Below are 13,215 nucleotides of genomic sequence, written 5' to 3' on the forward strand. Positions count from 1 at the left end.
CTGTACCCTTCCTCTCGCAGTCTCCGAGCTCTTCTTCGCAAATTTTATCAACAATCACCATCCAATTGCGCCCTGCATCACAATGGCTCAAGTGAGTTACACCGAACTGGCCCCGCGACCCCGCCATTCTCCATCCCACCGCTAACATTGTGCACAACCACAGAATCTCTCCTTCGTCCTTGAGAAGCCGGGAAGCGTCAAGTATGAAGACAGGCCGGTTCCGCAGCTCAAGAATGACCATGATGTGATTGTGAGTTGCCTATGCTTCTCGGGCGCAAGCAAGCTCTTGGACGAAGATGCTGCGTTCGCTCCTCTCCCCCTCTTCCGAAGCATAGCTGCTGACAGCTCACGTCTAGGTCAACGTCAAGTACACCGGAATCTGCGGTAGCGATGTACGTCCCATATCCATCCCAACATAGCCACAACTGCACACATCCCAAGTTTTTCCGCCCAGGTGGAGGATGAGAAGCCCTTATCTCGTAATCTCTCACGCCACGCACCCATTTCTCTGACCGCCGGCAAAACAACAAACAGGTCCACTACTGGGTGCATGGACGCATTGGCTCCTTCGTGGTCGAGGCGCCAATGGTGCTGGGCCATGAGTCGTCGGGCGTGGTGCACAGCGTAGGCTCGAAGGTGAAGACGCTGAAGCCGGGCGACCGCGTGGCCATGGAGCCCGGCATCCCGTGCCGGCGCTGCGTGCGCTGCAAGGAGGGCAACTACAACCTCTGCCCCGAAATGGCCTTCGCCGCCACCCCGCCCTTCGACGGCACCCTCGCCAAGTACTACACCGTCCCCGAGGACTTTTGCTACAAGCTCCCCGAGAACGTCAGCCTCGAGGAGGGCGCGCTGGTCGAGCCGGCGAGCGTCGGCGTGCACATCTGCCGCATGGCCAAGGTCGTGCCGGGCGAGAGTGTGGTCGTGTTCGGCGCGGGCCCGATTGGCTTGCTGTGCTGTAAGGTGGCGAGGGAGGTGTTTGGCGCGACGACGGTGGTCGTCGTGGACGTAAACGAGGAGAGGTTGAAGTTCGCGCAGGGATACGCCGCGACGCATATTTTCAGGAGCGCGAAGGTCTCGCCTGAGGAGAATGCGAAGAAGATGATCGAGGAGTGCGGTCTCGGCCCCGGTGCGGACGTCGTCATCGATGCGAGCGGTGCAGAGGTGTGCATCCAGACCGCCATCCACGTCGCGAGGGTGGGTGGAAGGTTCACGCAGGGCGGTATGGGCAAGGTGAGTTGTTTCTGCAATCGGTTCCAACATCGGGATTCGAGCGCTTTGCTAACAATGCGAAACAGCCTGATATCACTTTCCCCATCGGCGCCATGTGTGCCAAGGAGCTCCACGTCACGGGAAGCTTCCGCTATTCGTCCGGCGACTACCAGCTTGCTGTCGATATGATCGCGTCCGGAAGGTTGAGCGTCAAGGAGCTCATCAGCAAGAAGGTCTCGTTCGAGGGTGCGGAGGAGGCGTTCAGCAACGTCAAGCAGGGCAATGGCATCAAGTGGCTCATTGAGGGCCCGAACTAAAAGCGAGGTGGCGTGGATGTGTGACATGAGTAGCATGCGAGAGGAGTTTTGGGGGCGCAAAATTGGCATAATGAATCTGGTGGTAGGTGTGCAGTAATGAAAAGCAACAAATTGGACATATTCTCTGCACAGCGCGTTCAGATACCGCTCAGACGCGCCGCTTTTTCATTTCTTAGCAAGTCTTCTGCCCACCGCCCAAAGAACTTTTAGCACTGCAACTTCATCTTCTGACTGTGGCTTACCTAGTCTTCCCTGACTTCACCGATTCAGTCTCATCGTCAATCTCTACTTCAGTTGAGTGTTCCTGCCCGCCAGGATAATACCAAGAGAACTAAGATATCAAACCGTGGAAGCCATGCAGCTGGGACATCTGAAATCATGGTTTACTGCCACAGTATTAGGAAGACACTCGAACCCATGGGGATAAAATACTTGGGTGGGAGAAGTAATGAATACTACGAGTGAAAGGGGCGAGCAGGCGGGGGCGACTTTTAGGTGCGGCGCGTATGTTACTTCCTTTTCGGGAAGCCATCGTTCCTGCCTGATTCAAAACAAGTGCGGCTCATCAACTTCGCTGTTCGCTGCACCCATGACGTAGCTCCGTACATTCACAGACAGTTCCGTGCATCTTAGTATCCTCTATCGCGTCTCGGAGGTTCGACAATCAACTCCCTCCAACCACACCCACCCGTCATGTCCGCTCCCGGCCAGCACCCGCCAAATAACCTCAACAAGCAGATGCAAGTTTCGCAAGAAGGAGCCTTTTCCAACGCGTCTCAGCCCACGAACGGCATCATGCAGCTCATGCACCACGCGACCGAACCCATGGAGGGTGTCATCGAACACGCGCCTCAGCCGGCGGACGGAGTAGCCTTTGGAGGTGCGCCTCATCCGCAGAACCATGCCGACGAGCACTCGTTTCCGCAACAAAGTATCTCAGACCAAGGCACCCATCTACAGAGCGGTCGCGTCGATTCTGCGTCTCCGCAGACCATGGGACCCGTCGCATACAACCATAACCCGCAGAGTTTCACTTTCGGCGAGCAGTCTTTTCCGCCGAACCCATACCAGCAGCATATAGTCAACAACTATGCGAGCACCACCGGCAGTGCGCAGGAAGGTCAGGACAACGCTGGTAGTCAAGAGTCTGCGTCTTCGTCTGGCGCATTCCAGAATCCGCCGCACCAGCTGAATGGCCAACACCGCCAGATGCAAGCTTTTGACGCGCACGAGGCATTGAGCTCGCAGGCTAGTGATGCAACTCAAGACCCAGTTAGGGCAGCTGACGCGCCCAGCGTGCAAAACAGGGCCACCCATCACAGGTCTGAATCGATGGAGGGTATCATCAACAACGCGCCTCAGCCTCAGAACCGAGCTTTCGAACACAGCACCCCGTCTGAATCGCAAGAGACCGACTTCAGCTATCAACAGTTGAGTGATGGTCCAGGCAGTGTATCCTCTCCAAGCAAGAGCATTGAGAACGGACAAGGGGAGGATAATACGACTGAGACACTCCGCGAGCTCCGTAAGGTCGCATATACCATCGCACATCCGCCAAAGAGCGCCTTCCAGACTTTCAGGATTATTCGTTCTTTCTTGAGGAGGCAGTTTCCCCGACACTTCCGCGCTGACAAGAGGATCATCAAGGTGGGCTCACCACTGATTGCTCTTGGTCGAGAGAGGCTCAATGTCTCAGAGCTTATGTGGAATTCGATGATGGAGGAGGATATTGCGACTCGGCCTGAGATGCCGATAAAGATTGAGCAGAGGCAGATTGTGCGCTGCGATGAGCAGCATAGCCTGGAAGACCACTCCCCCGCCGGAACTGCCTCTATCGCGTGCGCCAAGTGTCCGCCACAGAAATTCGACTCAGAAAAAAACCCCAGTAGCCGCTACTTGATGTGCTTGGCATGCATCGGACAGCATGAGAAGGCGCTCGCCGAACACAACCCCACGCTTGCCGGCCTCATCCGCGGTAGTGCATGGGCACGTCTTTGTGAAGATTGCCAGGAGAAATGCAACCAGTTCAAGCCGTGCAGTTGCGAATGGGAAGTTCCTCTCTGCCTCGACCATCGCCGAAAGCATCTGGAGGAGTTGATGTCGCGGGCCCAGGCTGACGGGTACATACTGCCTGCGCCGATGTTTCCGCTTGAGGACCTTAAGGATACGGATCCTATGATTGAGGGTCGTGCGATTGGAAAAGACGAGCTTGCGGACCCTTATCTTGCGACCCACGAGTTCCGTCCATGGTGCGGTCACTGCTGGCACAACGACGCTACTATGGGCATCCCATACGCGTGGAAGTGCTTCATATGCATGGGTTACTTCGTCTTGCCAGAGGACGTCCTTTCGGCTTGGTTTCCACACATGGCTCCTCCCGAGAAGAATAGGAACTGCGAAGAGGAGACTGAGGAGACGTTCCAGGAGGGATCATCGGCGAGCACGGATTTCGACTTCACGCTTTAGACAGATGTTGGCTATGAGAGACGATATGGCTGGGAGGGAGAAGGAAAAAAAAAAGACTCCGATAAGAATATGTGGCTCCTAATTCTGTGACCATGTTCAAGGAAGGTCAGGTCTATCCGTCCGACTCGAGTTTTGACCAGATGTTCTTGGCCGAAATGAAAAGATTCAATAGGAAAATGTGGGGAGAGAAGGAGAAAAAGTTATGGATGAAAAAGAGTGTTTGCTGAACTGCTATGGATATGGGAGCACGTAGAGAAGCGTGTTGGATGGCGATAGAGCATGTCTGTAGAATAATAAAGTCTGATGAAAATGCGGAGGCGATTGCGTGGGGAATCCTGCCAAGTGACGTAGCACGCTAGTACCAAACAGCAAACAGAAAGAGAGACGAACAGCACGGAAGATTCCTGACACACATGGTAGGTAGATTGAAGCAGTGAAGTTAGAGAGCATGCAGATAAGATAATCCGACGACAGCACGACTAAACCGGATTGGGCCAAGCAGATGATGAAATGCAGGATGCCTGAGAGGGGAGGAGGCGTCTCCGTCACATGGCCCTAGCGCCCCCTCGCCGGGCGCGTCTTCTCTCCCCTTGGCGAAGGAATGAATCAGAATCCGGGGTTCGCGACTCCCCTTTGCCAGAGCAGCTTGTGTGCATTCCTTCTCCGGCGGATGCCAGCCCCTGCGCCTCTGTCCGTCGCCTGCCAGCCACACCCGCGCCACGACCCGCCCGTGCCGCCAAAATCGCCAGTCTCCTTATCATGGACCTCTCAGAGATTGTCGGTGGTGGTAGCGGCGATGGCGGCAGCAGCCGCTCCTCGCTCGACGAATCTTTCTCCTCCTCGGTTACGGAAGATGGCGGCAGCAGCAGCAACGAAATAACCGCCCCGCGTCCACCGCCGTCCGCGACCGGCTACGACGCCGCCGGATCGTCGGTCGGGATCAGATCGTCGTCGGCTTCAACTTCTTCCTCGAAGAGGACGGCCCGTGGGAAGGTTTGGGCTCCCTGTCAGCGACTTGAATTATTTTCCATGCGTGCATCCATATGAATCCATCCTGTTTCTTTTTGCTATCGGTTGTTGTTGTGTTTTTGGATGGCGAGTTTTGGCTGACTTTTGCACGATGCGTGAGCGGACTATGTATAGGCGTGCGAGCGATGCCGCAGGATGAAGATTAAATGCGATGGCGTGACGCCTGTGTGCGGGACTTGCCGCAAACGGACCCTGAACTGCGTCTTCGCCGTCGTGGACAAGCCACCGAAACCGAAAAAGAGGCAAGTGTCGTCTTTCAGCTGTTGGTGTTTGGGCGCTACGTGGCTTTGTGTCGGGCATCGGATGTTGGACATACCCGATGCCGGCTCATCTTTTACTTTTTTCTAATTCGCTAACTTTCGCATAGGGAGGAGTATGTCAGGGCATTGGAAAATCGCCTAGACCGCATCGAGACTCTTGTTAGGGCGTCAGGCATCTTGGATGGCCGGCAAGCCGCCCCCGATGCTGGCGGGCATGTCGACTACGATGTCGACATCGAAGCCCTTCTTGCCGAAGTGGGCCAGTCGGGAGAGTCGAGTCTGCCAAGCAGGGAGAGCACCAAAAACTCAGGTCAGTCTCCCGAATGTCACGCGTGATGATGCGATGCTGAAAGCATTCTCTCGAAAGACTTCTGGAAGCATTGTATTTGGCAAACGAAACGGTCCGGATGGGTCAACGACATCATTGAAGATGTAGTGGCTCGCGGGCTGGGGCCAGCAGTGCACACGGGAGCTCGTCGCTTCAGCCAGTACGCACGCCTACCGCCCATGGAGGATGTGTTGTCTCTCGTCGGCGACTTTTTTGCTGGCTGCAACAACATACTTCCGCTGTACCACGAAGAAACGTTTATGAAACAGCTGTACGAAAATATGGCGGGCGCAAGTGAATCAGCCGGGTGGTGGGCGAGCATCAGCACCGTCCTCGCCTTGGGCCACATCTCGCGCATGAGAAGCACCTTCTTCCCCCAGGAACAGGAACGACAGGCGTGGGCGTACATGAAGAATGCCATGGCCATCCAGAGCGATTTCCCCACTCTGGATTTCGATTTGCTCAGTGTTCAAGCGCTGATTGGAATGGTGCTCAGCCTGACGTCCATGATTCCGAGTAGTAGCTGTGCTAACCTCTGAATTGCAGGCCCTCTTCTTCCTGATCACGTCGTGCAATTCTCATATGGCTTCGATGATGCTTTCGACGGCGATAAGAGTAGCACAGGGCAACGGTCTTCACATCAACCCGGATGATCCGAAGTTGAGCGAGACTGAGAAGGAGCAGCGAAGACGAGTGTTCTGGATTGCTTGCATCTTCGATAAGGAGTAAGTGAGGAGTCAGGCTTTGAGCCAAGATGGTTGCTGATGCAGTTGAAGGCTGAGCTTACGCATGGGTCGCGCGCCGGCGCAAGATGATGGCGACATGAATATCGACCTCCCCCAAAACAATCCACCAGACAAAGCTGGCTACGTGGGCAGCTTCAACATGTTCCGCGCAAAGTGCGTCTTCGCGCAGATCCAAGGGAAAGTGTACAAGAAGCTCTACTCGGCCCAAGCTTGGAACCAGCCGCGCGACGAGGTGCTCGTGTCGGTGGCCAGCCTCGATCGTGAGCTCGAAGCGTGGCGCCAAAACATGCCGATGGAGTTACGACCTGGCTATAGGGGCGAAAACGACAATCATCCAATCATACCGAGCCTACCGGCTCCCTATGATAGCAACGTCTTGGTCACGCATTTCTGCTACTGGTATTGCTTCAGCCTCATCCACCGCCGCTACGCCATCAGCATCAGCATCATCGGCGACTGGCCCGAGGCAGCCGTGCCGAGGAGCATCTCGCCGACGATGCCCGGATCGCAAGTCACAGACTCGGCGAGGAACATGGTCAAGCTGCTGCAATGCCACCCGCCTACTGCGAAGGGGACGCGGTGGTACCTCCTCTACTACTGTGCGGCCGCCCTGGTCAATCTCTTCGGCCAGATCATCAACGAACCGGACGCCGCCGCCACGTCGCAAGCCGACCTCGCCCGCATGCGAGTCGTGCTGAGCTTCATGGCCGTTGTCTGCGAGGAGGACAACCGCGACGCCAGGAACATCTTCGGCATGTGTCGGAAGATGGAGCAGATCGCCGTCGACTGCCTCGAGAAGGCGTCGGCGAAGGTCGTCAGCGTGGGGAGCTCGTCGACGACGGGGACCGACGACGGCGAGGACGAGGAGCAGCGGAGAAGGGAGCGGAAGGAGTGGGAAGACAAGCAGCGGCGGGAAATCGTGCAGATCCAGAGGCAGTTGAGGGTCCATGGCAGGTTTTTCTCGCCGATGGATGCTTGATTTTTTTTCGTACTTCCTTTTAATTTTTTTTCTTTCTCTCCGGTGTTGTTATGGCTTGGAGCTTTGGAGTTCACTCTCGGCGTCTGGGCCTTGATCTGGAACATAGCGCTGGATGATGGTGTTTGATTGTCAGATTGTTCTTTTTCACCGGCATGGGCGCGCTCGATTGTCTCGGCGCGGTAGTGCTGTCCATTATTCATGAGGATATGATGAATGAATCGGATGAAACTTCAACCAAAGGACAAAGGGCCGTGACATCCTCAACGGTTGCACAGGGATAGACCTTGTGATTGTTTCAGCCTGAACAGTGGCAAGGCTAGCAGTATGAATGCATACAGAAGGATTTGTCTCCAAGCAAACAGAAACACAACATTTCTTTTCTCCCAACCGTGCGGTAAAGTCACGATAGAATGGGTGTATTGAAAAAAAAAAATCTTCTTCCTAGGTTGCTCGGCGTTGCGGTGGGACAAAATGCTTGGGAGAGTCGGGCGTGGGGTGAGAGACTAGCAAATGCTGTGCCACACAGCGATCGCCTAAGTAGGGACGGCGACAACCAAAACATTCGCTCATCTCCACAGCTCCATCACGGCGTGTCCAGCGACACCATCCCAGATGAACCCGAAGTCCTTTGGTCTCATCGGCATACCGTGTGTCAGACGTGCCGACGCCTCGACTCATGCTTTACGTGCAACGAAACTCGCGACGTCATGCCTACAAACGCGTCCGTTCTCACGCGTCCGGGCATCCACACCGCCATATTGTCATCGGCCTATTGATGGTTCAACGAACGCACTACTGCAGCTCGCTGCTGGAGGCCGGCACTCGTTGTGGTTTTCACATGCCAGCTCATCATTCCATCGGCAGCTCTCTACCTCGGCGAAGAAGAACGTGCGCCAGCACAAGTGGAACGCAAGTCAAGTACAAATCGAAACAAACGAAGCTACAGAGACACCTGAACGACAATCGCTAAGCTATGAGCAAGAGTCAGTGCTCGATCTGGTGGTAAATCAAGGAAAGAGCGTCTTTTTCACAGGTCCCGCCGGCACTGGCAAGTCGTTCCTTCTGCGCAAGATCATCGAAGGCTTGGAGGTTAAATACCTCGAAAACCCCAGATGCGTGGCTGTAACCGCCTCTACCGGCCTTGCAGCGTACAGCATTGGCGGCACAACCCTTCATCGCTTTGCCGGGATTGGTGTTGGTAAAGCACCTACTATAAAGCTCATCAGGGAGATCTTCAAGGATCGAAAGTTCAAGCTGAAGCGCTGGGAGGATACTGAAGTCCTTATCGTCGATGAAATCTCCATGATAGACTCTACTCTCTTCGACAAGCTCGATATAATCGCGCGCATTGTGCGGCGAAACAACAAACCATTCGGAGGAATTCAGCTCGTGCTTACTGGGGACTTCTTCCAGCTCCCACCCGTGTTGGAAGGGCCGGATGACGGCAGCCCGAGATTCTGCTTCGAGGCCGAATCGTGGAAGACGGCCATTGAACACACAATCGGCCTAACTCAGATCTACAGACAGAAAGATCCTGCTTTCGCTGGGATGCTAAATGAGATGCGTGAGGGCCTCGTCACACCAAGCACTATTAATGCTTTCAGACGACTACGCAGGCCTCTGAAACGAGTCGCCATTGACGACCCAGAAGCCACCGAGCTCTTCCCTCTACGCCGCGAAGCAGACGCGGCGAACCAAAAACGAATGCATAGAATCAAGAGTCCAGTCCATACCTACCTCGCTAAACATGGCGGTATAATTACAGACCCAGACACCCGCAAGAAACTCCTGTCCACCTGTACAGCACCTGAGGTCCTCCAGCTGAAGCAGACTGCCCAAGTCATGCTCATCAAGAATGTAGACAAAACCCTCGTGAACGGTACCTTGGGTCGCGTCATCGGGTTCGCAAGTAGGGAAACCTTCTTCCACAGTCCATGGCACAGCGAAGTCCGAGATGAATATCAAGAATTTGATCCCAGTACCACACCATCTACGATCGTGGACGGTGCCCCGGAGAACCTCGCGCCGCTTTACCCGGTCGTACGCTTTCAGCTTAGGAGCGGGAGAACGCGGACCTTGTTATGCACGCCTGAGCTGTGGGCCGTTGAGCGGTGGGTGCCTGACCCGGAGGAGGTTAACGAATGGATCGTCGAGGAGCTGGCAACCCGCACTCAGGTCCCTCTCATCCTCGCATGGGCGCTCAGTATTCACAAATCACAGGGCCAGACGCTAGACCTTGTGAAGGTAGATCTGGGCCGCGTGTTCGAGACGGGACAAGCTTATGTCGCATTGTCGCGTGCGACGAGCATGGACGGATTGCAAGTGCTAAACTTCAACCCGAGGAAGGTGACTGCGCATCCAAAGGTGAAGGCCTTCTACGAGAGTTTATCGAAACCATTAGTCTTTGACATTGCATGTTCACCAGCGCCGACTCGGTATCTGAAGACTGGCAAGTCAGTGGCAGTTAGACGGAATTAGCTCAGTAATGCTCACGCACGTATGGGAAGAGAAAATAGATGGGATACTGTGCAGCATTTTCCGATCAAGAAATTCTTTGGCTATTCCTTCCGGTGCTACTGTAAACGCACTTCCAAACCATGCAGTAGCACGACGTGATGTGTCTTCGGTGACACGGGGTTTGTTCTTTGAGAGCGGCTTTGAAATGCAGCATACGCAAGACCTTCCTTCCAGCAGGAATTTACATGCAATAGAAGACGTGTATAAGCTGCTTGGTTGGGCTTGGGAATTGCACTGATTCTCACCATTGACGATCCAGAAGCTGTCGAGCTCGGATTTCCACTGTGGAGAACATGTGTGGGGTAAAAATTGACGTGGCCGTTCTGCGTATGGCCCATGCCTGCCGAGGTGGACTCCACGTCGGTTAACCATACATTTGGCGGGCTGTTGGACCACACCAATAAGGGAGCCAGCTTAAGTCGCTTGAAATATACCTTGATCCTGGCAACCGAAGAAAATCCATAGTTCCGTCACTGGGTATGATTGATTAACTCATGATCCCGTCGAAAGTATAGCCTAATGTTAGATGTCGAACCAAAAAAGCACGACGCCGTACTGTTTGGAGAAGCTGGCGCGAGAGAGGCTGCCTATGCTAGAGAAAGATGCTTTGATAGAGTGGAACCTCCTCTCCTAAGCAATGGATGCGTAAGTGCGACATCATAGGACGAATATCGAGGTTTAGTGAGGTAAGGGCGATTTATTCGAACGTCTACATCCTGAGGCGTTATCAGTGCTTCGTCTGTTTTGCAGTGCATTTTCGTCTCCGCATCTCCAGCATGAATGCGGAACGTATCACTTACCGCATTCGGTACAATATGGGGTTGACTTGACGTATAGAAGCGGTGGACCCTGCACGTTCCCGACCGCCCTCCACGACGTCATTGACGAGATCGAATATTCTGCCCTAGATCGAATATGAAATAAAACTCAATTCGCTTTAAGCTTAGATTGTGCCGGGTACCCGCCCATAAATTAGCACTAGATGCAAAGTGTGCGTCTGGATCTCAAACTAAACAATGCATGGCTACGTCAGTAAGACGGAGAATGGACAGCCAGGGTCTTGGCCACGTGTGACCGGGAACCTAAAAGTACTGGCGTGGACCATCGAATCGGATAATGCCGTCGTTTCCCCTGGGAAGCATGGTCGACGAGTTGATCAGATGGCGCCATGATGTCGGTGCCTGGCATTTTTCCCATGTGAATCTTGGCCGAACCGCCCATCCGACGACGATCTAGACTGGAAAATCCGACATCTACCGCTTCGATCCGCATGTCCGGAACACATTTCGGCTTAAGCAGGCGCTTGAAGCAGGACCTTTATTCGGCCAATCACAGCCACTAATATTCTAAGGTATCCGAAGGCTGTAAGGGTCCGATCTAGACGCCTTACAAGATCACCAGATAGCAGCAGCTTGTCTTACAATTCACACTTAATAGAGGGTAGAATATGGAGCGTGCTTTTGCACCCCTCTCTCTCAAAAAAAAAAAGTTTCTGCTTCCCAATTAAGAAATTTTTGGTCAGGGTAATTCTTGGCACCTGGAACGTTGTGCACCTTTCAAGATGACGGCCCGGTCGTATCCGCCAGCGCGCGGGAATTACAAATTGGTTAGAAAAATCACTTTGAAGCTCGCCGAACCCCGTAAGGTGCGTGTAGGTGCGGCTGTATTGCACCCCCCGCATCTTTGGCTCAGACAACACTTTGAGTTGTTGGCCTGATGAGAAGACGATCTGAAGGCTGCTCTACATGATTGCAAGCATCCCAGATCAGGCATCAACGAGCAGGAACATCAGCTCGACCAATAGCAGGGTCTGTGGTCTAGTGGTATGATACTTCTTTAGCATTCTGGGTCATCAATTGGATTGTGGCGTCTGAATCCTGAATAGAAGTGGTCCCGGGTTCAATTCCCGGCGGATCCAGTCGTCCTGGTTTGAATCCAGGGTCGTACCTCTTCTTTTTTGTTGTTTTGGTGTTCGGGTTTGTGTGGAGGCGTGGTGGTGGTGGTCGGGTGGTGGTCTGTGGGCGAAGAAAACAACCGAGCGCCGGACGCGATTATCGAGTGCCAAGAGCGGGAAAGACCACTTTTTAGACGGGAAAGGAAAGGCCTTCGTTGCTTAAAGGAACGGAGAGTCATGTGGAGAGGCCTGCAGTAGATCAGCTGAGTCGCAAAACGGGTGGACGTCAGTAAGAGTGAGGGTGGAAGCAAGCCACAGGAAATCCCGAGCGCTGCAGGAAATCCCGAGTAGATCGAGAGGATGGTAATGCTCGCTGTCCGCTTAAGTCCGGGTGCTGCGGTGAAAATTTTGAATAAAAACCTGCGATGTCAAATCGATCTTCCCGATTTGGCAAGGCCAAGAAAAAGTGGGCACCAGAGGTGAAGGCTCCACGCAAATACAGCATGAGTTGATGATGAATTGACCGCCGGTCTGGGGGTGGAATCTTCTGAAGGATCATAGGTATGCATGGCGTCGGCAGCCGGACGCCCCATTCCTTCCGGGACCCTCGGAGGCTCACGGTGCCGGCTTGGTGGGTGACCAGGGTCCCCGGTAGGTGAGAGCATCCGGGCCAGCCGCGGGAGGGCGTTCATATATGAAGAGGTGGAGGCCAAGCGTAGGCAGCCAAGCGAATGCCATTTCGAGCAGTTCCCGCGTGCTGCAGGTCTCGCTCGCGCAGCCTTGGCGATCGGCTTGTGTGATATCGGACGGCAGCGGGCGGCTTCCGGGCACACCAACACAGACGGCATCACCAACGACTCTGCTGGGACCGGACTTCTGACTGAGGCCTCTGCGAGTCTTACTCATCGGGAGCGGGTGTGGTGGGCGATAGCTTGCCGGCTGCGGGACGACGGATTAAGCTTCGGGGCTGCAGCTGACGAGGGCGGGCAGCCATTCGCGAGCTGGCCATGGCGCATGGATGCTATCTTCGATCTCCATCACTCCAACATGGCCGACAACGGCCGGCGTGCAGCACGCACCGAGCACGACAAGGCGCCACATGACTCACAAATGCTTACCCCAGGGTCTCGTCGGCGTTAGGACGACGGCGGCTGCGATCGGTCCCGTTGCGATCTCCGCTTTCGTGCGAGACTCGGCCGCCGGCGTATTGGCGCACACAAAAGGCACGCTGTGTGCGTCTAACTCTTTGCACTTTCTGCCGACTCTCTGTCCGTGTCCGTGTCCGTGTCGGAGACTTTGTCGCGTGTGGCCGTTCCGGAGCTGACAGCTGCCTGCGATGGCTGAGCTCCCGCTGCCGTTGGCTGACGATGCCAAGCTTTGGAGTGATGGGGCACTGCATAAGTCAGCGACGCTCTCCCGCGCGGGCATGGGCGGCGTCGATCGCTGGGCGGTGGACTACTTCGGGAGACC

General features: G+C 54.7%; 4 protein-coding genes across 4 annotated transcripts; all 4 read left to right on the forward strand.

Annotated features, from left to right (window-relative positions):
- Window positions 1-82: 82 nt before the first annotated feature.
- On the forward strand, window positions 83-1,526 carry LTHEOB_7662 (alcohol dehydrogenase; the record flags this gene model as incomplete). Its single annotated transcript, XM_035517053.1, has 5 exons — window positions 83-91; window positions 164-250; window positions 357-392; window positions 535-1,230; window positions 1,296-1,526. 5 exons carry the CDS (start codon window positions 83-85, stop codon window positions 1,524-1,526), a joined length of 1,059 nt encoding a protein of 352 aa, XP_035371171.1.
- Window positions 1,527-2,219: 693 nt separating this feature from the next.
- LTHEOB_7663 (uncharacterized protein) lies at window positions 2,220-3,992 on the forward strand (the record flags this gene model as incomplete). Its single annotated transcript, XM_035517054.1, has 1 exon — window positions 2,220-3,992. One exon carries the CDS (start codon window positions 2,220-2,222, stop codon window positions 3,990-3,992), a length of 1,773 nt encoding a protein of 590 aa, XP_035371172.1.
- Window positions 3,993-4,751: 759 nt separating this feature from the next.
- On the forward strand, window positions 4,752-7,334 carry LTHEOB_7664 (uncharacterized protein; the record flags this gene model as incomplete). The annotated part of the gene is made up of 5 exons (XM_035517055.1): window positions 4,752-4,921; window positions 5,389-5,591; window positions 5,649-6,097; window positions 6,156-6,334; window positions 6,386-7,334. The coding sequence occupies 5 exons, from the start codon at window positions 4,752-4,754 to the stop codon at window positions 7,332-7,334; spliced, it is 1,950 nt and encodes a 649-aa protein (XP_035371173.1).
- A 973-nt stretch (window positions 7,335-8,307) lies between these two features.
- Window positions 8,308-9,812, forward strand: LTHEOB_7665 (DNA helicase PIF1 ATP-dependent; the record flags this gene model as incomplete). Its single annotated transcript, XM_035517056.1, has 2 exons — window positions 8,308-8,317; window positions 8,368-9,812. 2 exons carry the CDS (start codon window positions 8,308-8,310, stop codon window positions 9,810-9,812), a joined length of 1,455 nt encoding a protein of 484 aa, XP_035371174.1.
- Window positions 9,813-13,215: the final 3,403 nt, after the last annotated feature.

The sequence above is a fragment of the Lasiodiplodia theobromae genome (assembly GCF_012971845.1).
Source record: "Lasiodiplodia theobromae strain AM2As chromosome Unknown scaffold_23, whole genome shotgun sequence".
NCBI classification, from domain to species: domain Eukaryota; kingdom Fungi; phylum Ascomycota; class Dothideomycetes; order Botryosphaeriales; family Botryosphaeriaceae; genus Lasiodiplodia; species Lasiodiplodia theobromae.